Here is a 23,998-nt window from a genome sequence, read left to right as displayed (position 1 = left end):
CCTACTCTGCACATGATTTGTTTAGACCTCTGGCACTTAAGACTGTTGCTAGTAAGTGTACAGAAACCACAGTGAGCAAACGATAAATAGCAAGCTTTGAGACTCAGTAGGGAGCCCATCGTGTCCTTGAGGAAGGAAATGATCCAGCTGGAGCCTTAAGGAACAAGGAGTGCTGGGCAGGAGGAGGACCGAGAGCCCCAGGAGAAGGAAGGCGAGATACTGAATGCCTGCACAGGGGTTTGGGGAAGGAGGGCAGAGATGGACTCTGTCTTCCGCAACAGGAGGGACCAGCATCAATTCTGCTGTTCTGTACCAAGCCAGAGCATTACCCAGAACCAGGCTCCCACCCCTACCTAGTAGGTGACACGGCAGGACATCGCCAGGCCAAGAGGAGACTCAACCACCACCACAGCAGCTGTTGCCCGAAATGAGAAGTACCGTTTATTGCTGTTACACAAATGGACCCAGCCTCTGGCTTGGGCACTGTCCCACGGACCAGCAGACAAACATGATCAGCTGGCCCCTTTCCCCACCCCCGAGTCATGTGCAGTCATACACTCCAGGCAGAAAGTCAGTATCAAATACCGGGCACAGGTTCCCTTGGCTTGGCGGCGCGTCTCTGATCCACAGACTGGCCCACCTTTCAGAGTGGCCAACAGAGCCACTGAAACGTTGTCAAATAAGCAAGTGCAGGACCCCTGGGCTGGAGGCCTCTGGCCTCTGCAACCAGGTGGGAGGAGGATGTCCTAGGTGTCTGTGGGGCAGGCCTCAGCTCCACACGTCCGCCGGGACCACAGCCTCAGGTCAAGCTGTGCTGGGGCCATCCACCTTCCTTTGCCATTTAGAAGATGGGGCTTGGAACTTGGCAACACAGAAACTGACATCAGCCTTATAAAACCTTGGCTGAACCTGTCGACCTCCAGAAGAATTTCAGCCAAAACAAAAAAGCAAACACACAGAGGGACCCTGGAACCAGAACCCCTCCCCATGGGAAAGACAAAGGCACAGATTTGAGCCAAGTTTCCCAACATGTTGGTATTTGCAGAAAAGTCCGGTCACGTCACACACAGCACAGAGGCAAAAAGCGAAGGCAGTGGCATTCACAGGACTACTTTATATTAAAGTTTATTACATTTGGAAAATCTACTGTACAGGGAAAAACCCATTGGATTAAGTACAGTTTTGCCAAAAGCAAAAGACTATCACTCTTTGGAAAATATTCCTGATTCCAGCCCAGGGCCCAGGGCGGGGCCGCAGGAGCTAACGGAGAACCTGGCCTTGGATGGAGGCGCTCAGAGCCAGCTCTGCCCGAGGCCCCTTGTCAATTTCCAGGAGGAAGACGCCCCTTGTCAGTTTCCAGGAGGAAGACGCCCCTTGTCAATTTCCAGGAGGAAGCAGCCCCCTGAGAGGGCCCCACAGGCAGGACAGGCGTGGTCTGCAGGAGGATCTGCAGGCCCCTGCCGCCCTCCCTACAGTCCTCTCTCAGTCTGAAGGCTGAGCCGCCAGCATTCACTTCTCACATGGGCTTCTCCAATGTGGCAGTGGCCCAGGCCTCAGCAAAGCCCTGAGCTCATGGACACAGGCACAACTGCTTGAAAGAGGCGGTGGCCCCACGGCAGCCTGGACTGGCCAGCCCGCCAACAGACCACCAGAAACGGAGCCACCAGACAGATAGTCCATACCCTGTTGCACACATGAGTGACAAACTCAGAGACAACACACAAACTAAGCCTACATTTTGGCTTCCAGATTTGGTTCTCCTAGTTTAAAAAAAAAAAAAAAAAAAAAGTCTTAACCCTGATGCTGTCTCCTGACCATAGATTAGGGAAGCAAGATGGGGAATACCGAATCAACTTACTTAACTTACCTCAGAAGTAACAAGGTCTACTGGGCTATGAACAAAGAACTAGAGGAAACATGTGCAAAAACAAGTCGATATCTAGATCAGACCTCCCCACGAAACAAAGTGGACCCCTGTCCCCTGCCACGCAGCGGCCACGCCCCCAAGATGCTTGGTCCTACCAGTAAGTGCTATAGATGTGTGAGCCCCAAGCCCCACCCGCAGAATCTTCCAGCCACATGAGGCCACTTAGGTCCAAAGCAGTCAGATCCCCCCTCCCCTCCAGAGCTGGGCCTGGGGAGAGGCTGCTTCAATTTGGAGAAACTGAGTCAGAATGGTGCGACGCCAGGTGCTGGCTGTGGTGGAAAGGTCCTATGCGAGAAAACCCTGGTGCCCCAAGTCTCCAGGAAGAAGTCAGAGAAGCAGAGTGGAGCTCCTAGCACGCCCCAGGACTCCGTGGGCAGGAGCAGCCAGAGGGGCTGGAGTACTGGGGAGGTGGCCTGGTGGCAGGGGAGGCCAGGGCCTGCAGTTCTTCAAGGAAGAGGCAAGTGGGGGCCTAGTGAGTGGCAGGGCGGAGGGGGCGCATGGCTCCCGCGTCAGGCGTAGAATTCCTCCTGTTTGGTGGGCTTCTGGTAGGCCCCCCCATTGGCTTGTTTCGGTTCCTCCAAGGAGTAGCTGCCTTCGTCCTTCTTCTTCATGCGGTACAGCATGAAACCCACCAGGCACACAGCAAAGATGAGCCCCACGAGGCCTCCAGCAATGATCCCTAGGGCAGGTAGACGGGGCCAGCTCAGTTCAGTGGCCCCCTGGGCTCCACTGCAGACCCTCCCCCAAGTGGTGGCCTTGGCTGTGGCCAGCCCCACCCCGACCCCACAGCAGCAATTCACCCCGAACTACCCCCCTGAGAGAAAACTCACCTCCCAGCACCTCCTTCCTGTCCAGGAGACCCTGCGAGGCCCCTGTGGCCCCCGGATCCACTGGGGACTGGTTCCGGTGGTCAGGCTCCACAGCCACTATAGCTGTGTTCTCCCCAGAGGTTTCAAAGGTGAAGTCCTATGGGAGGGCAGGGGCAGATTGGGTCGGCTAGGTCACTGCCAGCAGCAGCAGCCAGCTCCAGAAGCAGCTCCTGCCTCCCTGATCTTTGCCACCACCCCACTCATGCACCCAAACCAGGATCGCACGGGGCCCGAAAGCCAGGCCTTCTTGCCACATCAACTCTGGACCCTGGCTGGACCATGGCATGGATATCACAAAAAGTGATACAAAGCATACATTTCTCTATGGAAATAAGCAGGCTTATTTTAGTGTAAAGCGTAAAATTCCCACGAAGCTGCAAGATAAAAAATAGGACTTGGTATAACGTTCACTCTTGCAGCAGGGGCTGCAAGTTTGGATTGTAAGTTTGGGGAGCCCTCTCTTGGGTGATCTTTAAGGGCGCTTTTGCTCTGATCTCATAATTAGTCGGTCCTGCTCTGGGCGAGGCCCTGGGGGTAGGGGAAGGTGGGCCCCTGGCCCTGTCTTCCTGGTGAGGAATACGAGACATCCGCAGGGCACAGGCGTAGGGCGTGCCGGGTGCCAGGCATTAGGGCTAACCCACCCAATGTCCCAAGGAATGCAGAAGCCACTCACCTGCTCCCCAGAGCCCTCTGCTGCTGGGAGCTGACTGGAGGCTCCATCCTCAGCAGCCCTCTCGGTGGCAGAAGGACCTCCATCCCCTGTGCGGGGAGTGTGAAGGTCAGCTTGGCTGGGTCCTGCAGGGGCTGAGGTCTCATGGTGGCCAGGCTGCATGTCCCTGTGGGGGTGGGGCGTGGCGGGCTCCTGGGCCGTGGTGGCTCTGGCGGTTGGGGCCTGGTGAGTGGTTGGGAGCTGTGTGGTCTCCGTGGGTTGGGGGGTGGCCTCCTGCTCCCGGGCGGTGAGGCCAGGCTCCACTTCTAACAGGACTACAGCCTCTCCCTCCTTGGGCCCCTCTCCAGCCGGCAGGGTGGAGGTGGAGGCAGCTGTAGCCTCCAGGCCAGTGGGTTCCGGAGACGTGGGAGTAGCCGTCAGCAGCCACGTGTCCTTCCAAGTGGAGGGGGTCTGCTGTGACAAGGTGATATCTTGCAAAGCACCTACAGGACCAGAAGCAGAGTGTGTTGAGGGGGTGGGGGAGAGGACAAGAAGCAGAGTGTGTTGAGGGGGGTGGGGGAGAGGACCACAAGCAGAGTGGGTGGTGGGGGCAAGGGGAGGAGAACCAGAGGCAGAGTGTGTTGGGGAGGGTGGGGAGGGAGAATCAGAAGCAGAGTGTGTTGGTGGGGGCAAGGGGAGGAGAACCAGAGGCAGAGTGTGTTGGGGAGGGTGGGGAGGGAGAATCAGAAGCAGAGTGTGTTGGTGGGGGCAAGGGGAGGAGAACCAGAGGCAGAGTGTGTTGGGGAGGGTGGGGAGGGAGCATCAGAAGCAGAGTGTGCTGGGTTGAGGGGGGAGGACCTGAAGCAGTGTGCTGGGTGGGTCGGGGGAGGCCCCAGAGCACCTGGGCCGGCCAAGCTCAGGCTGTGAGGGAGGCTAGTGCCTGGGCAAGGCAGCTGAGGCTAAGCTCCTTGGAAAATGGACAAGGAGAGCTGTCCCTTCTCAATGTGTGTGTCCAGGGGCAGCCTGGTCTCTGGAGCCATGAGACAGGTGCCTAGGCCACCTGGGAAAGCTTTCCTGTGACCACAGGGGTGGGGTGGGCATCCCTTAGGGCCATAACTACTTCAGTTGTCCCACCTATCCCAGGGCACACACCTCTCTGGCCCCACCCTCCCTGAAGGCCCCCGCTTCCAACAACAGATACTTCCAACTACAGATATCCTACCTTGCAGCTCTCAGGCCCCTGCCAGGTCACTTCCTCAGGGATGACCTCAGCCTCCTTCCTTAGCTCTCACCCCTCTTCTGAGGTCCACTCAAGAGCCACCTCCTCTGAGAAGCCTCCCTGACCACCTCCAGCTCAGGGACTTCTCTCCCCCAGGGAAAGGGGAAGTAGGGAAGGGAGCTTGGATGGAAGAGCTACACCCCAGCAGGCTCTGTGCTGCCTTACAGCTCCACAAGCTTATCAGGTCAAGGTATTATTCCCATTTTACAGATGAGAAAATAGAGGCTCAGGGGTCAAATAACCTTCTGAAGGGGGTTCCAGAGGTTTCCTAGTGAGTAAAGGTATTCCTAGTGAATATGAGCCTATGTGCAGCAGGCAGCCCAGCTTCTGGAGCTCACAGCCTTCACCTCACCTCCGAGCATGAACTCTCCTTAACCAGGCAGCTCACGGACCCCCTTCCTCTGCTCAGCACTGCCCTTTGGAGCCAGCTGGGTGGAGATGGGGCGGGCAGGGTGCACTCAGTACATGCTCAGTAAACACAGGAGACTGTCTGACCACTGACCCCACACATGACCTGTTGCCGTCTTGGGTGGGGGCCCCCGTGACAACCTCACCTGCACCTGAGCCGGAGAAGTTGTCAGAGTCATCCCCAGAGCCATCTTGATCTTCAGGGGGCAAATTAGTAGCCACAATTTGCTGGAAAAGGATCAGAATATGGTATGAGTAGAGGCTTGGCTGGGGCTCTGCTGCTCCTGGTCCTCTCCTAGACAGCTGAGTGGACTCGCCCTGCCCTGTGCTGCACAGGTACACAGGGAGACGCCTCTCGTGTGGCTCCAGGCCCCTCAGCTCTGGGCAGCACTTTGGTTCCCATGCCCCAACCCCTGATGCTACAACACAGCCTGGTGCTGGGCACAGGACACAGGGCACAGGGGCACAAGAGAGTGGGCAGGACCCTCACCCTGAGAAGCTCAGTCTGGTGAGGGAGCTCCAGACCTCTTAGAAGGGCAGACAGGGAGTTGCTATTGGGAACATAGGCTGTGGCCCCCATGGGACCCCATCAGCCCACCCTACCCTACTGTTGGGGGCCATCAGCCAGGGAGCTTTGGGGCCAAAGATTGCCGACCCAGCCCCACTGAGGGGCTTTCGAAAACCCCCAAGAGCAATCTCAGGACAACTGGGATGCAGAGGCAGCCTCCAGGCATGCTGGCCCCCAGGTGTGGACACCGAGGGCGGCACAAGGGGGCAGGGGCAGCGCTGGGCACAGGGAACTGTGTGTTCTGAGGCAGGTCTGCCCACGCAGGGCAACCCCAGGCCTGGCCCCGACACACCTTCCCACACTCGGCCCAGTTCCCATCTACAGTAAAGACTGGGTTCAGGCCCTCTGGTCAGAGTATCGTCCTCCTTGGGGAAGGAAGGACAGGGTGCCCATCAGGCTGGGGACATATAAGGCTAACCTGGAAGGGGCCCTGCACTGAGAAGGCTCCAGGAAGTAGGCTGTGGACCTGAGATGGGTCCTGCTGGCAAACAGCAGCCCCAGGAATGCTGCCCGCCTGCCCAGCTCCAAAAGGCAAAGGGGCCAGAGGGCAAACATATACACATCTCTCCAGTTCCTGCGGCCGGGGCTGACCGGCAGGACCGGGGGCGGGGGTGGGGAGGCAGGATCACACCACACACAGTGAGCAGGCCTGTGCAGAACCCTGGTCGGCAGGGAGGGCAGAAAGTCAGGACTGCCGTTGCCCTTCACACTGGCCCCAGGACCTCAGGTAAAGAAGGGAGAACCCAGCAGCCAGGTGGCAAGAAGTGTGGCTTTGAGAGCCCTATTCAGCTTCGAGGCTTAGACCCAAGGACCCCACTCACTACACAGTGTATCTTGAGAGGGCCCCAATGTCTGGGGCCAGAACAAAGAATGAGAAGGTATGCAGAACAGCACAGTCCAGTGCACTAGCTTTAGGAACTCCAGACCCTGCCACTCACTAGATGTGCGGTCCTGGGGTATCATTAAACCGCTTATGGCTTCAGTCTCTCCATCTGTAAAATGGGGAAATAATAACATCTACATTCCATGACTGCTGCCAAAATTCAATGAAGCTATGCCTAACACAGCCTGGCACGCAGTGGGTACCCACAAACAGTGGCCATTGTCTAACTAGGGGAGCCTCAAATGCCAGCAGGCCTGTCTAGACAGAGGGTAAAAGGGAGGCAGATAAAGTTTCATGAGAAGAGGGGGACAGGAAGAAGTCAGTTCACCAGAAGCCTCTGCACTGACTTGTCACCCACCTGAGGCTGGGCTCCAAAGGGAAAGGGCCTCCTCAGCCCAAGAGGCCTTGTCAGGCCCTGGCTATAGGCCCATGGGTCTCACTCCTGGGTAGTGCAAAGCAGAGAGGGACAGACAACACCTCCCGCCTCCTGAGGCAGCCCTGGGGCAGAGCCGGACCAGGTGGAGGCTGTACATCCAGGGGCCTGGGTTAGAGGAAAGCATCAGACACGTGTAGAAACCACAAGGTCAGAAATAACACTGAACTTCCTTTGAAAGGACAAAAGCAGAACTGTACCTTCCTTCCCCCAAGAGAAAGGTTTTGACCCTATAAGGGCCATTCACAGCCCATCTACAGTAAACAGTCACATTCCACCAAGGCTCACCTACAGTGAACAGTCACTGTCCACCATGGCCCATCTACAATCAACAGCCATTGGCTGGCGCAGTGGCTCACGCCTGTAATCCCAGCACTGTGGGAGGATCACTTGAGCTCAGGAGTTCGAGACCAGCCTGGCCAACATGGTGAAACCCCCATCTCTACTAAAAACACAAAAATTAGCCAGGCATGGCTGTGCACGCCTATAGTCCCAGCTACTTGGGAGGCTGAGGCAGGAGAATCCCTGGAATCCGGGAGGCAGAGGTTGCAGTGAGCCAAGATTGCACCACTGCACTCCAGCCTGGGTGACACAGCAAGACTCCGTCTCAAGCAACCAATCAATAAAAACCAACAGTCATAGTTCACGCTCCCCCTGCCTCCACACAAGGCCACATCTGATCAACACCATCTCTATGTGGTGCTTCAAACACCTGTGCTGCCTCCACAGAGCTCTGAAGCTGCCCTGGCCTCCCTCAAGCCTGTCCCCTTCACCAACAAAGAATACTGCCCACCAGGGGGGCACAGAGTGCGCACCCCCACCCATACTCACTGAAATCATGGCTTCACTCTCACCCAAGGACTCTGCCCTGCCCTCTCCTGCTGCACTGCCTCCCTCAAGAGAAAGCTCGAGATGGGGCAAGGACAGAGCAAGGCATTGACACTTCGACCCCACTGCATTGTAGAGTACCGAATCTTTCAGCAGAAGCCAGAGCCATTAGATCCATGCTCCACTCCACAGATGAGGCAACCAAAGCCCACAGGGAAGACACACACTGGGGCCCATGTACAGCCTGGGAGGCACCGCCCAGTGAGACCCAGGAATGCCAGGGAGGCCCCAGCAGGTTAGTAGTTTCCCAAGAGCAGGGCTTTCCTCCTGACTAGATAGGCATTTCAGTCTGCCCGGTCCCTAAAACAATTTGTTCCCTCAGCTCTGCTGGCTTATCCCTCTGCAATCTTGTTTACACAACAAGCTCTTAAGCAAATGTTTTCTCCACTGAAACCAGCTCCCTGCCCTCTGGGGGCCTCTCCCCTCCCTGGGCCTAAGGGGATGGGCTAGAGAGACCTCCCAAATCTCCTCCAGCTTCAACCTTCTGTGACTCAAATGAGGAGGTGGTGAGATTTCAGCCCTCTGGGGAGGAAATTAGCAGAAACTGCTGAGTTTGAACCTGGATTACCAAGGTGCCAGCCGACTCCCGGAAAGGAGTTTCCTGTGAGACTTCCGATTTCCTTTAGCAGGCCTGCTGTGCTGACGGCCTGCAGCACACTGCCTCTAGGCCTCCTGGGCAGCTCTCCTCAGCATCATCTCCAACCTGGGTGCTTCCGAGGCTGCTTGGCCACTGTTCAAGGCTGCTGAGGAACAGGTCGCCTCAGCTTGGAGCCCACCTCATGCCCTGCCCAGGAAGGCAACAGGCCAACCAGCCTTTAACCTCTGTAAGTCCCAGGAAACCAACTATTCATAGAACAAATCAACAACTTTGTGCTAGGTAAGATCTAGGCTTCCACTCATTCTGTTTGTTCAAAGCAAGGGATGCCTTGCTCCTTCCCCACCCACAGTGCAGACCCTAGAAGCTCACTGAAGAGAAAGCCCATGGTTTGGCTCGCCTGGGGGCTGGGGGATCAAGAGGCAGCTGCCAGGAGTCTGGGGACAGGGAATTACGGAGTAATGGTCAGGTCAGCCCATCTCCGTCTCAGCCATGCTGGTCTCCTGGCCATACCCTGGGGACCCTGGAGAGAATCCTGGGGTCAGGGCTCTGACCCAGCAAGAAAGAGGGTGTGAAGGAGTGTGGCCTTCTCTAAGGCTGCAAACACTTTCCACCCATTCCTCTTTCACCCCTACAACTCCCCTGCAGATGAGGCAGCAGGGCTGAGAAGGATCCCTCTCTCTAGCAGATAAGGACTAGAGCCTCTAAAAGGCAAGGGACTTGCCCAAGGCCGCCCAGACACTACAACTTCCTGTGCAGCAGCACTGCTCTCCTCACCTGCCATCCCCTTCTCTCTCCCCAGCCCCACCAGCTGAGCCCATCAGTTTTAAGGAAAACCTGTCTAAGGCTCCTCAATGGGACAGAGTTTCACTGAGTTGGAACTGCTGAGCTTGCCCCAGCAGTGAAGCTACCCAGGGACCAGCCCACATTTGAGAGGTGGAGAGGAAATGGCGTGGACCGGAAGGGGACCTGTGCCATGAGGGATGGGGAGTCATCATCACCTGCTGCCAGCCACTACAGAGCACATCTGAAGTCTGTGGGCAGAGAGCTGGCAGAGAAGCTAAGGCAGCCTCAAGCCAACTGCCAGCTTTCGCTCCCATACCAGAGGTAAAGAGGGCCACTCTCCTTGGCAACCTCTGTCTCAGCAGAGCCCCTTGCCCTGGCCAGCCCTGGGGCTAAGGGGCAGCTACGCTGCAGCTCCTCTACAAGACAGCTCAAAAGTGCCTTGGCTGCCTCAGAAGCCAGGATGTCCAGTGGGCATCTCAGACAGGTTTGAGGGAGGGCGGCGGGCCCAGTCGCTAACCTGAGAGGTTGCCCATCTAACCCTACCCCATCAGCCTGAGGACATCAGGTCAGAAGGCCTTTGGTTTCCAGCCCGCACCCTGAATCACTGACATTGGTCACCTGCTGCTTGAAGTGAGTGATGGGTAAAACACAAACCCCTTAAAAATCATCACTGACAGCCAGGCGCAGTGGCTCACGCCTGTAATCCCAGCGCTTCGGGAGGCCAAGGTAGGCGGATCACCTGAGGTCAGGAATTCAAAACCAGCCTGACCAACATGGTGAAACCCCGTCTCTACTAAAAATATAAAATTAGCTGGCATGGTGGTGTGCGCCTATACTCCCAGCTACTTGGGAGGCTGAGGCAGGAGAATCACTTGAACCCAGGAGGTGGAGGTTGCAGTGAGCCAAGATCACGCCAGGAGCTTTGGAAGAAAAGAGGGAAGAAATAGTCTGGTCCTGGACCGGCAGAGCTCCCAGCCCCCCAGAACGTACGGCCAGGTGTCCGGCTCCAGGGGGACTTAAAAAGGGGGAGCTTCAGAGGCTGGAGTACAGAGGGCTGCCCTAAGGGGACTACTAGGGCCAGGCCTTGAAGCCCCCAACCCAACCCAGGAGAGGATAAGACAATGCTCACCCCAGGCACTAACTTGGGCAGCGCAGGGGGCCTCTGATTCGCAGTCATCCGTGGTGGAGCAGGAAAGGGAAGCTGATCTGTCAGCTGTACCTGCCCCGTGTGGCCACGAAATCCCCGGCTTCTGTGGGAGCCGAGTCACTGAATCAACAAGCCCCAACAAACCAGGGATAAAGAGCTGCCCCTTATCAAAGGAGCTAGGTCATTGCCTTTCTCAAGCAGCCTGGACCAGGGGCCATGGTGCTGGTTCTGGGGCCAGTGGACAGGAGAGACCCAGACCTGTTCTAGGAGTCCAGGTTGCAAGGTCAAGAGGCAGGAGGGCCCATGGTCATGGCAGGCTGGACACCCACCCTCCCCATCCCGAGATTCCACGCAACGGCATATGTCCTCGGGAGGCTTGAAGTAGGGTCATAGTTGTCTTGGAAATCTTTTTTACCCCCTCGGTTTCTCAGTCAGATCTACAAATATAAGGAAAACAGGCTGACCCTCACCTTCCCTAGACTTCAGGACTCTCGGGGGCTGAGGTCTCTGAGCTGCAGAGCCCCAGCCTTTACCCCCACCTCTGCATCAAGACACCATACTGGCTGAGAGTGATATCCAAACCATCACCTGCATCCAGACTGGGGACTCTCAGCTTCAGGATCCCCAAGAATCACCAGGAGACCACTACAAATGAAGTCTTCCGAGCTCCCCGTCCAGAGGCTGACTCTGTCATTCACAAGCCCCAGGTCCTGTAGGGGGTCTTCAGACTGCACTTTGAAAACAATGAGGAGAGGAAAAGGCATCCCCCAGAGTGGCCCAGCCTGGAGGAGGCAAGAGCTCGCTTCACTTGAGTCCGGTGTTCAAAGTCAAGGCACTGAGTAGCAACAGAGCCCTGTGAACAAGTTCTAGTGGCAAAGGGACCAGGGAAAGCTCAGCAATGTCCTACACCTTTCCGATACGTTCCACTCGCACAGATAGCACACCATGGTGGCGGCCCAGCCTCCCTCCCCCAGGGGCTGAAGACCCACTGAACATCCGGAAGCACCTACATGACTGGGAAAGTGTCTACTTGAAGCTGGGCTGAGGCTCCTTCGTGCCTAGGGCTGAGCCCACTGGCTTCCTACCAGCCAGCTTGGCTGGACCCAGCAGGAATGAGCAGAAGACAGCTGCTGGAGCTGAGAGGCAGGTGGGCCCCAGGGACGAAGGCTGGGCCTGGAGGGCAGCACAGGCTGCAGGGCCTGGTCCTGCTCTTCCAGGAGTACCAGTGGGAGGGCGGGGGAGAAAAACCCGCCACACCCTCTCCCAGTCCCACCGCCTTCCGAATGCCTCAGTGCCCTGCAGAGTGGATGTGCAGCTGCCTTCCCTCTGTGGGGAGCCCTGTGACCCTCTCCTTCAGCCTGGACTGAAATGGCCTAAGCACTGAGCAGGCAGGTCAGACCCGAGCACCCAGGAGCAAGGGTCTCTGGGAAAGGGTTGGAATCCACCACGCGGCTCCCATGCTGGCGACCTAGGCAGCTTTCAGCCTCTCTCTCGACCTGTTCCCCACCTAGACGCCAGAAGGGGCTTGGTGGATAATGCTAAAGTGCCTTATGGCTGAAAGGCTGGCCCCGCCGGCTTTAGCGCCTGGTGCTGCTCTGGGAAGGAGACGGGTTCTGTCCCCTAAGACTCTCCAAATGCCCCCTCCTCAGGGACCCACAGCACTGACCACCAGAGGGTGGCCCAGGGAAAATGACCAGGTCCAACATGGGGACAGTCTGGTGATAGTCTGGCCTCTGTCCCTAAATTACTGGGTAGTGCTAGAAATATCTTGCCTCAGGTTGCCCGTCTGTACAATGGGGGTTTGGCCAAAACGGTGGGACTCGTGGGAGTAGGCAGCAGGGCAGGGCCGCAGGCCAGGAGACACTGGGCTCCCCCAGCCTCAGGGTTGTGGAGGAAGTGCTAGATACATCACTCCTCTCCTAAGGCTGGTTTCCAAACTCAGGAGCCGGGAAAACACGGCCCGCCCGGGGGGCAGGCTGAGGCCGCAGATGGGGTCTGGGCCTCCAGACCCGAAATTTCCCCTACTGAAGCCATTCCCAGGAGGAGGGTCCTCACCGGTGCCTCAAGGCAGCATGAGCATTTCCGGTGACAGGCACAGCAATTTATCAGCTCACTGGCTCTCTACTAAGAACAAGGCAAGCCGGGGCCTGCTGAGGGTATGACAGGCAGGGAGTGATGGGCCCGGTCCAGGGCAGGAGGGAGACAGAAATGGGCAGGAAGAGGAGGCTGTCCCCAGCAGCACTTCCGAGGGGAGGGGCGCATTTCGGGGACACTCTGGACAGCACCCCCACACACAGCCCCGCCCTGCCACTCGAGACGGACCCCTCATTGTCCTGGGGGCTTCAGGGCAGGGCCAGGGTGGAGGGACGGCATTCACACTTGGTCTTCAAGACCACTTTTGGGTAATATTTTCCATTTAGTGTGAGGTCAGGGCTTTACAGATGGGAAGCCTGAGGTCAAGGTCACAGAGCCGAGCCTCCCAGCCCTGGGCCCTTTGCCCTGCACCACATTGCCTGCTCACAGTACACCGGGGGCGTTTATTGAAAGAGGAGGGATCTTGGCAACCTCATGCCAGCTCCGATGCCCAAGCCAAGCCAGTGCTGCCCCCAGCACCCCCATACCGACCCTTTCACAGAGCTGGCGCCTGCCTCGGCAGCTCACATGCCAGGACTGGTCTCAGAACAGGCTCAGCTGAGGGCTGGGTGTGGAGCCTCGGAGCTGGAAGACCAGTTCCTCTGCTTTTCCCCACCTGGCAAAACCCAGGCCAGGCCAGGCAGGGCAAGGTTTCACCCAGGCAGGCGTTGAGCAAAGCAGCCCAGCCCAGGCCCTGCAGCCTCAGTGCCTGGTACTGCTCCGGGAGCCAGACAAGGGATGTCTCCCAAGACTCGCCAAACACCCCCTACTTAGGGACCCACAAGGACACTTGATCACACTGACTTGATATCATCACCCTCAGCTTCCCAAGGGGAGTCATGGCTTAGGCAGGATGCCAGAGACATCCTAAATCAAGGTGACTGTGGGGTAACTGCCACCCTATGGGGACAGAGGGGGCAGCCAAGCCTCCAAAGCGCTGTCCCTCCCCCAGCCCTGGATGCCCTAAAGAGCCCACTAAGGCCAGAATCTCAGCCAAGATTTCCCCAGTCGGCCCCTACTGAGAAGCCCAGGCCTGTCAGTCCCGACGGGGTCCCCTGGAACGGGTATCCACCAGACCTGGGGACCAGGGCACCTCTGCCATATGGACTTCCAGGAACATCCTCCCCTTGTACTTGCTAAATAAAGTATCCTCAAGTTTCACAGAGGCAGAAACTGTGCTTTTGACACAGCTGCAGCCAGCCAGGGCTCCAGCTGTGTGTGAAGGTGGGGGAGGGGAACAAGCTCCAAGGTATTACCAAAATCTCTTATCAGTGTCCCTGTCATTGCACAATATCCCCTTGAAAACAAGTCCTCTGGGAGGGCTAAAGGGTGCCAGCACTCACACTACAGCATAAATCACTTCCAGGTCGGGGGGGCTAACTCCGGAACTAGGGCACTGAGGGTAGACTGGAGCTCTGGGAGACAGAACAGGATTACAAAAGAGCAGCTGGAAGATGTCAAGGGCAAATTTTTTAACCTTTGTCAAAATGTACATGCCAGCAACGCCATACCCAGGAAAGGAGGAATAAATTCTCTTTGCTCTTCCTGGAGTCACAGATGTACACGGTTTCTCCTCCCGTGTACAGAACAATGGGCTAGCCTGGGAACCTGCCTCTCAGATAAAGAACAATTCAGACTGAGTAGGCATTGAGGCTGCTGGGAAGCCCACAGACAGGGAAAGGCAGAGTGCCCTTGAAGGAGTCCCAGGAGAGGGTGGGGCTGGTACCTTCTGGTTTGGGTGATGGAAGACAGAATTTTCTGTGAAGGCTCTCTCTGAAGAGGCTAGGTAGATCCTCCAGATTACTGGTGAGTCCCCAGGTCAAGTGGCTTGCCCTCCCTCTGATGGGCTGGCAGATTTGCAAAGCCTTGAACCCCCAGCACAGAGCTCCTAGCCCTCGCAGCTTCTGCACACGGTTAGTGCTTAGATGGCTGAAAGGGAGGCTGTGAATACAGCTCCAGTCTGAAAAGCTCAGCGTGACCCTGGGAAAGGGAAGTAGCCATATGCCTTGCCCAGAGCTCAGGGACCACCAGGGGGGTCGGGGGGCAGGGCGTGTGGTAGAAAAAGAGGCTAAGCCTGTGACCTGGGCTGGAGATTACTTGAAGAATAGAAACAACTGAATTGCGCTCTGGGGGGAAAACGTGATCACAGCTGATGTTTATTGAGTCCCCTGAGCCAGAGGAGCTGGCAATCAGTTTTTTTAATCTGAATTAATTAATTTGATCTTCACAATCAACTTAGGTTCTAGTACCATGCACATTTTACAGATGAGAAAATTGAGGCAAAGGAGCTATGCCATCTGTCCCAAGGCACACAGCCACTGAAGCCAGCAGTCTTGCTCTGGCAGGCACGCCATGAAGCATCCATCACAGTGACGCCCACTCTCTCACTCTCAGGAAGACAACAGCCATCGTTTCTACTGGCGGCACCCTGCAATCTGGCCCAGCATTGTCGGCCTCCACAGAGAACCCAGCTCCCTCTCCAGGACAGCCACCAGTCTGAAGTTCTGGGGACAGGCCACTGTGCCCCACTGCTGGGGGCCCTGCCCAGCAGGCCTGAGCCCCTACGAGGGTGCCCCAATGTCTGGCTTTGCCTGGCCTCCTCTCCCACCTGCCAGCCCAGCCCGTACCTTCTCAGGTCAGAAGGCAGCCCCTGGCAGAGGCTCGGGTGGAAGAGAGCAAAGTCTGGCCTGCTAGTGAAGGCTCATGTTTCTGAGAAGGGCAAAAGCCGTGTTTGCAGGCCCTGTTAACGTCAGCAGCACTGGGGTCAGACCAGCAGGCCATTCACACAGAGTGACTCCAGGCTTAGGCTGGGTCAGACTGCACCCCTTCCCACAGGTCAGCCTCAGTGCTCCCCTAGACTTGCTTCTCTGTGCTCCAGGCAAGGAAGGAACCCCAATCATATCACATATGGTATTTCATGGAATCTCTGCAAAAGCCCTCTGGGGCAGGATATGAGAAACTCCATTTTACAGACGGGGAAACTGAGGTGGGGGTAGGTGAAGAATCGTGCTCACAATGACACAGGGAGAAAGCAATGAAGTCCGGATGTGAGCCAGGTGGGCTAGACTTGTGTCCTGTGCTCCTCCTGGCCTCCACAACACCTCTCTGCTCCAGCCCGAGCCGGGACTAACCAAGCCAGCTAGTTCTCGGTCCCACCTCGCCTGTCAAGCCCCAAGGTCTCAGGACTCAATATTGGGCCCCCCAAAGGTGGGAAGGCCCAGGCCTTCAGGCTCAGGTGACTGCCTTACACAGGGAAGACAGGCAGGCCAGAGTGCCCACTGCACGCCCAGCCTCCACAAGATCTGTAAGAATGAACCTCATTCACCGGGGGTGAGGAGGAAGGCAGGGGGCTCTATGTCCTTCCTACAATTCCCTGAGCCCAAGACAACCAGTCACTGCTGCAGATTCACCCAAGGAGACTCAGGGGTGAGCTTCCTGGACTTTCCAGGCCTGACCCCAGGGAAACTCCTGCTGTGCTCTTTCCCCAGGCCCCAGGTCCCTTTCAGGGAGGGAGGTGGGGGGCAGGGCCTGAAGATCTCATGCAGCCCAAGCGGGGCACATGCTTCTAGCCTGGCCCTCAGCCCCGCAGGCCCTGGCCAGCCTTGGGGTCTTGCTGCCCAGACCCTCCCCCACACCCCATCCTGGAAGAGATATGGGCACCACCACAGCAGCACTGCACCCTGTGGTTTTCTCTGGGAGAAGTTAGAGTGACGTCAGCCTCTAGGAAGGTCTCAGAGGCTCCTGAAACGTCCCACAGCCTCGGGCCCTGCAAGCCCAAACCTGACCACCATATTCGTCTGGAACACTCCAGAGAGATGGGCCCTCCAAGGCCTCGGACAGTTTCCTGGGCAGCAGGGATGACAGGAAGCTACTGGAGGCAGAGTCAATGCCACTCTGACACAATCAAGTCCTCAGCCAGGTAAGGCCCCTGGAGCATCAGTGGCCACCACCGGTATTGGTAGCATGGGAACAGCAGGGTCAGGGCCCAGGTCCTAAAGGGCTTTCTGGGACCCAGCTTGTGACAAATGCCATAGGTGGCCATGAGCTCCTCGGCCCTCCAGAAGTTCCTCTAACTTCCCCACATCCCACCCTGGCAGACATGCAATCCTCACCATATGCATCCCAGGCCAGGAGCCAGAGTTCTGTCTCCCGGCCTGCTGAGTAGCACAGAAGATCCAGAGAGAGAGCCAGGCAGCCCCACGTGGACATGACTATGAACTCAAGTTCACGCCACTGTGGGGAAGTTCCCTGAATACCTTTGGAGATCCATGGTGCACACGAGTGGTCCTGGAGCAGGACTGACAGCCTCTGCAGCTCCCTCAGGGAGACCCCCTGCCCTGACACTTCCCATGGCCAGAAGGCAGCCCCGCAGGTTTGGAGCTCCATAAAAGGTCCTGCCTTACTGCCCAGACTCCTAGTTCGATACTGCTGTATCATGGGACTCTGGGACAAAACCCTTCCTGTGGGGAGACGTGACAGGTGCTGAATTGCGAACCCCATTCATTGTCACTGCAGAGACCACCTCTCTCATCTGGTTCCAGTAGCAGCCACCCTGTCTTACAGGAATCCCCTGGACCAGATATGGAACTCTCACCACTGCTCCAGACTATGCACACAGCAGGTGCCCAGACTCTGGGCTTTAGATCTGGTCAAGCCAGATAGGGCTCATGAAGCCCTCAGAACTTGAGGCAGCAGAGCACAGGCAGGCCCCCAGATACCCACCAGTCACACGACACAGTCACAAGAGGCCACGCACACCCAAAAGCATTGCCTCACCTCTGCTTCTCAGCCCCTTCCCCCCATGTCACAGATGGGTTCACTGAGGCCAAGAGAGGCCTCTGGACACAGCCACTCGAGAGTAAGGAGGCAGGGCCAGGACAGAAAGCCAGGCCCCTGAGCTCCAGCCTGTGTCTTGCTGTACTCCCCGCCTCGTCCCGGCCCCCAGAGGGCTTGCAGTGGATCAAGGTTGGTTGGGTGAGTCTCGGGGAGGACCCGTGGGCCTGGCACCATGACTCAGCTGATGAGTGGACTGATCAACATGCCCGCCTTCCCCACTGCCCCAACCTGCCCGCCATGGCTTTCATTCCTGCTGCTGAGCGGACCTCGGGCAAGTGCCAGGACTCTTGGGTGTGTGTGCAGAGAACATCATGCAGCCCCAGCCCTGGCCCAACCTCACCCAGGCGCCTCTGTCCACTCCAGCTCCCACAAGGAGCTCGAATCCACCCCTCAAACAGCCTGCCCTGCCCTGCCCTCCACTGGCCCAGCCCAGCCCACCATTGAACCCTTGGGCAACCAACTCTCCTTCGAGTCCCCAGAAGGAATACTGGCAGAGGAAGGTGAGCCCCCAACAAGTCCTTCAGTGTCACCTCCGCCCTTCCCAGGATAAGGTATCTCTGTAACCACGTGGCTCTCAGAACTGAGGACGGGAAAAAGGACCCTTTGGCAGAGGAGGAAACTGAGGCCCAGAGGGGCAAAGGCCTGCCACAGCCACACAGTCGGGGCTCAGCTGAACCAGGAAGGCCAGGTGACCTGACTGCCTGTCTCTGTAGGAATAACTTCCACAGACTTCCAAGGCCAAGGCCATGATGAATGTCAGAGCCACAGTGAAAAAGAAAAAAGGCCACCAGCAGAGGTGGGAGGCAGAAAGGAAGCTGGTGTCTGAAAAGGAAGCTGCAGCCAGGTAGTGACAGGGCCCCCAAAACTGAGATTGCAGCCTGACAGGGAAGGCAAGTGAAGAGTGCCCAGGCAAGGCCCAAATGCAGTGGCAAGCTGTGCAGTAGGTACCCCCGCCACACACACACGGACACACACACACACACACAAACACACACACACAGACACACATATACCCGGACACAGACACACACAGAGACACCCATACACACGGACACACACACGGACAGACACAAACACACGACGCACACACACACAGAGACACACAGAGGGACATATGCAGACACATGGACGTGGACAGAGACACACACACACAGACACATGGACACACACGTACACATGGAGACACGCACACATACACACACGGCATCTCACAGGGCTGCAACCCTCAGTTGAATCACTAGGCAGAGAGTTTTTCCCAGGGCTGATGGCCAGAGGAGGCACACCCTCTACATAGAATTAGGCAGCCACGAAGCTATAAAAGCCAGGAGGTCAGAGACCCTTGGGGAGCTCCCAGTGGGGAGCGGAACCGGTGGCAGCCTCGGGAAGCCTCAAGCGCAGCAGAAGAGGTCGCTGGGCAAGTCCAGCCAACCGCCTGTTCTGCTCTCCTGACTCAATGGCCCCAAGACCCAAGATTTCCCATGGCACGCCCCCCTTGCCCCATAAGCTTGCCCCCACCCTTACAGGCCCTGCCAAAAAGCAGGACACTTTCCAGGGGAGGCTCAGACCACCCCTCCCAGAGATCCCCACAGTTCTGACCACAGGCAAGCTGGCGCAGTGCACCTGTCTCAGGAATGCCACGGACCTTCTCATACTGTCTTTCCACCCAAATGAAAGCTTCCTGAGGGCGGGCAGAAGCAGTAACACCAACCTGCAGCTGGACATGACAGGTGCTGAAGTCTCCCCAAACCCAGGGTCTCGCCTCTGCGGTCTCACCTCTACAACCTGCACCCCAAACATACCTCTTTGTGGTGAGGGGCATACACCTATCAGCCCTCCCGTGGAGCCTGTCAGGGTACTCATGTCCCACTCAGTGGAAGGTTCCAGAATGCATGCTCCCATCCAAAACCCAACCTCTGCTGGAACAGCTGAGAGAGAAGTGACAGGGTACAGGATCCCGGCACCAAAAGCCCTCTTTCCACAAACTCCCTGAATCCCATTCTTCTCTAGACACACTTAGGCAGGGCCGCAGGGCCCCTTTCAACCCAAGACTCCAAAACTGGTTGGTGAAAAGAAGGCAATTGGGCAAGAGTCGAAGCATAGCAATCACTTAATGACCATTTCCTCACTGGCTGTCCCTGCCCCCAGCGGGACCTGCTGCTGAAGGGGACCAGGACGTGACTGACTGTGGCACCAGAGCTAGGTAGGAGTCCTGGGTTCTGGCCACCACCTGTGTCATGCTGCCCACCTCCCAGGCTTACAAAAGAATCTGCTAATTCCACGAATGTTTCCCCAGAGCCCAAGGTAAAAAGATGGTGCAAGCTGGGCATCACCTGGGGTCCGGCCTGAGGGCATCATCCAAACAGGCCCCTCCACACCCAGTCCACACGGTTCCCACCCTGCTCTCTCAGGTCCCTGTTTACTTCCTGTGAGGAGCTCTCGCCTGTCCCTGAGCGGCTATCAGTTGAACCCAACACAACTCCTGAATGTTACCCGGTGCTCAGTTTGCCTGATGGCACTGTTCAGGCCAGCTCAGCCCAGCCTGGGCCCCTCGGCCCAAAACGCTCACACCCATGATTCTTTAGGATGGACCAGCAAATGCCCAGCAGAGCCTTGCAGGGTTCAGCCAGCCCCCAAATGCCAGGCTTCTCAGGGGAGACTTGACAGCCTTGCGATGTATTCACACCATATCCATACACATACGTGCACACACACACTGCACACACACACACACACACACACACAAATCCTGGCTCAGCCATTGGAGAGGCCTGCCACCCTAGGCCTCAGCTTCCTCATCCACAAAATGGGGCAATGATATATATTGTAAAGGTTTGGAGTAAAGTTCAAGTAAGAATGAAGGAAAAGTACTGAGCACTGAACAGCAGGTGCTCAAAAAAAAGGTAACCTTAATTGTATCGACAGCTTACTTTCTTCAGGCAGTTTCATCACAGAGTACTTTCACATATCCATTATGAAATGAATACACAAATGACAGAATGAGGACAGGGAGAACAGGTATCGTGACGTCCGCTTTACAGATGAGGACAACAAGACTTGGAAGGAAAGTGACTCACCCCAGATTACGGAGTAAATTAGTGGCAGAGCTGAGACTCAGTCCTGGGGCTCTACTTAATCCAAAGCCACTTCTGGCCTGTCACACAGTATGGATGCAGATTATATAGAAACAGGAACTAAAATCCAAATCAAATGTGGTAAAGAGATGGGGGCATGACCAAGGCTGAGAGTAGCAGTCAAGGCTAAAGAATAATGGCCCTCAGCTGGTCAGTCCAGCTACCTGTGACCAGCAAGTCACTTACATGTAAAACCAGGTCGAGGAACTTGAAACATGGGGTCAGCAAGCACTTCCCCCCAAGGGATGACTCACTTTTCTCCACTGAGAGAAGCCGCTAAAGGCCTCACCTGGGCAGCACCTCTTTGTTACTCTAGGTGGGGTGCAGGGAGGTAGAAGGGAGACTGCAACAGGTCCCAGCTGAAGTTCATAAATGGCACAAAATCCACGTATCACAGATCATCAGTCTCACTCACAGACAAGGCCCTTACGCTGAGCCTGAAACTCTCAGCTTGGAAATAAGCCTAACCCATCTGATTAGTTTCTTAGTGCCACTGGAGAAAAGTAACAAATTAGAACCCATCAGAAAGGCTGCTGGCAACACTCAGGCACATAAATGTCACTGCTGGCTGTTCTCTGGAAAAAGAAGAAAGACCAGAATTCAAAACAGAGCAACCACCAGGCAGAGGGGCAAAGTGCTCTTCAGAGCACAGTAAATCCAGGAGACAATGTCCTAACCCAGCACAATGATGAGGATGACGACCCTGGCATGCAGAGATTAAATCATACCTAGCATTTTCTGGTTGATAAAGGAAGGGAAATAAATATTTCAGAGAGTCCTGCCCAGAGTAAGAATACTTGAGGGTAACAGGGATTCTTAGCTTGATGAAAAAACACGAATACACAGGACACCTCATTCCCAAGGGATTTCAGGAGTCCAAAATTTTGCTGCAACAGAAAAGATTCCTCTAAAAAACTGTAGAAGTCAAGCTTTTCATTAATTCTTTCCAGGCTCTCTCCTTTCTTACTGTCTCCCTACCAATGTGTGTTAATGAGGTTTTACTGGAACCCATCAGGAGCCACAGGTAGAGACTTAAACAGGCTCCACCCTCCCTGTGGAGCTGAAGCCAGGGGTGACATCACTTCTAGAAGGCTCTGAGCCTGAGCGGAGGCAGCTAGTGCCTCCCCCCATACCCTCTCTGCCAGGCTATGGGAAAATGTCTCTGCTAGTCCCCGTAATTAGGGCAAAAGGAATTTTATGCCTTTCAAGAAAGAGAAGACAGAAAGAAAGAAAAACAGCAAATAACTATTTCAGAACAAGCCACTTTCTTACACGGCAGAAACAAAAGACCATAGGAAACACACACACACACAGAGGCACAGAGAGAGAGAGAGACAGAGAGAGAGCGCGCCAGGAAGAGAGAGAGAGAAACCTTTTTAGACAAACCTGTTTTCGTCTCTTGGGAGTGGTTTTGAGCAACCTCCTCTCCTAGCAGCCTCCCCTCACCCATTCAGTCACTCCCTGCCTTCCTGGTCCCCAGGGGGTTTCTGACCTGCTTCCCACTGGGGCCACAGTTAACTTTCAGAGAGGGTCAGATCTCTGCCACTTGCGGATATCTTCTCCCATCTTAAGCAAATCCCAGCTTCCTGATTTATTTTAGCAAAGGGGTATCAGAGCTCTGGGAAGGCACTGCATGTCCCCACCTTTAACCTAACATGGACACTCACTGTAAGAGGGAGAAGGCAGAACTGGGAAAGAGAAAACAAACTAAACTTTGTAAGATCAGAAAAAGCAAAAAGAATACCTAAGCTTCAAGCCAGAGTCTGACCCCAAAGCTTGGGTGGCGCTTTCAGGCTCAGCCAGAGCACCTCCTCCAGGAAGGCCTCCTTCCCTGTAGCTCCAGGGAGTCTCCCTCCTTTCCCCTTTTGAGGCTCTCCTGCCTACTAGGCCCGATGTCCAAGTTTCTGGGCAAGAAATAATGCCTCACACTGCAGCATCTGCCCCAACCCACAGAAAACTCCAGGAAAGGTAGTCCACAGGGAATCCCAAACTCCACCTGCCTCCCCAGCGTTAACGGGTGCGGTGGGATCCCAGGGTTCTGGAATGTCTGCTTTACCCCAGGCAGGCAAGGGAACCAGCAGCCCTCCTAAATCCAGCTGGAAATAGGTGGAGGACCCAACTTCAGCCCCCTGCTGAGGCCCCATCATGTGCAAGAATGGGGCAGTGAGGTGATGCCCGACGGTCCAGGGAGGTAAACTACGCAGCTCTATTCTCTTCTCCAAAGTCGGAGCGAAGACTCCAAGCACAGTCTCAGTTCCACAGAAACCACCACCCTAGAGAGCAGCTTCTTGGACCTGAAAGCCAGGAGTGCATGAGACCCAGCTCAGAAATCACGGCTCTCCTCGTGCTCCCAAATACCCCTTACAGTCCAGCCCATTCACAGTTAAATAGGCACAGGGACCTCTCCTGCACGGGAAAATGTTTGGAAGCACGAGTCACCTGGGAAGCAGGGAGGGCGCTTTACACATCAGCCTCAAAAACGACTGTCCCTACCTCATCTCCCATGAGACAGACTCTTAAAAAAAAAAAACACCAAAGCGCTCAATAACTGGCAGCTATTACAAGAGGAAACGCTTACAGAGGGTCAGCGCTGCTGAGACTTATCCAGATGTCACATTAGCAGGGGAGGACCCGAGTGCCCACCCCGCCCCCGCCCCTTGCCTGCCCACGTGCCTCCCTTTGCCAGAGCTGGGGAAGTCGAGCTGTCCAGATGTGGTGGACCGCCACTTCCGGAAGGGGAAGTGCCCCTGGCTCCGCACCTCCCCTCTGCATCCCCGGGGATGGCCGAGCCGGCCCGCAGGAGGGACCCCGGGACGCCAGCACCGGGCGCGGGGGCTGGGGAGGCAGACTTGGGTGGCGGACTCGGGCACCGGGCGGCCCGCGCTGACACCTGGCTGCGGCCCAGGTCCCAGCCCCCGTCAAGGCCGGCGTTACGGGGCGGTTCCCAGGAAAGGGTTACAGGGGCCGAGAACAAAGCGACCCCATTGGGGAAGGCGGGCTAGCGGCCGGCGGCAGGGACGGGAGAGCCACTTTCTGGGGACCCTCAGGCTGCTCTTTGTCGGTCACGTCCCTCTTTGGTGGAGCCTCAGCCCCGTTGAAGGTGGATGCTGCATCCCACCCAAAGGCCTCTTCCAGCCTCGAGCTCCACATCTGCCCCTCTTTTCCCCCAGCTGCACTGGGCAGGCCAAGGGACCCGCCTTCCCTCCGCGCGGCTTCAGCACAAAGCCGAGCCGGGAAGCGGGAGGCCATTCCCGGGTCCCCTCGCGTGGAAGGCGCCCGCGCCTCGGCCGTGCCCGGCACGGGAACGCGCCCTCCCGGGCCAGCTCAACTTCAGCAGCCCAGAAGTTGGGCTCCTCCAGGTCTCCAGCGTTCCGAGGCCAACTTCCCGGAACCTCCCGCTGCCGGGCCGGCTCGACTCACCTCGAGCCGCCCACGACAAGCCCGAGGGCCCTGCAGACGCTCGCCC

General features: G+C 56.6%; 1 protein-coding gene across 1 annotated transcript in view; it reads right to left on the bottom strand.

Annotated features, from left to right (window-relative positions):
- Nucleotides 1-1,372: 1,372 nt before the first annotated feature.
- Nucleotides 1,373-23,998, bottom strand: part of SDC1 (syndecan 1) — a 33,541-nt gene continuing 10,915 nt past the window's right edge. The window contains exons 6-10 of the mRNA XM_011951485.1: nt 23,953-23,997; nt 5,279-5,360; nt 3,470-3,948; nt 2,758-2,893; nt 1,373-2,606 (exon numbers count right to left, since the gene is read on the bottom strand). Coding sequence (XP_011806875.1) covers nt 2,437-2,606; nt 2,758-2,893; nt 3,470-3,948; nt 5,279-5,360; nt 23,953-23,997 — 912 coding nt within the window. The 3' untranslated portion in view covers nt 1,373-2,436. The remainder of the gene's footprint in view (nt 2,607-2,757; nt 2,894-3,469; nt 3,949-5,278; nt 5,361-23,952; nt 23,998) is intronic.

Source organism: Colobus angolensis, unplaced genomic scaffold (genome assembly GCF_000951035.1).
Source record: "Colobus angolensis palliatus isolate OR3802 unplaced genomic scaffold, Cang.pa_1.0 Scaffold109, whole genome shotgun sequence".
Taxonomy (NCBI): Eukaryota; Metazoa; Chordata; class Mammalia; order Primates; family Cercopithecidae; genus Colobus; species Colobus angolensis.
This window is presented reverse-complemented; position numbering and strand designations above follow the sequence as displayed.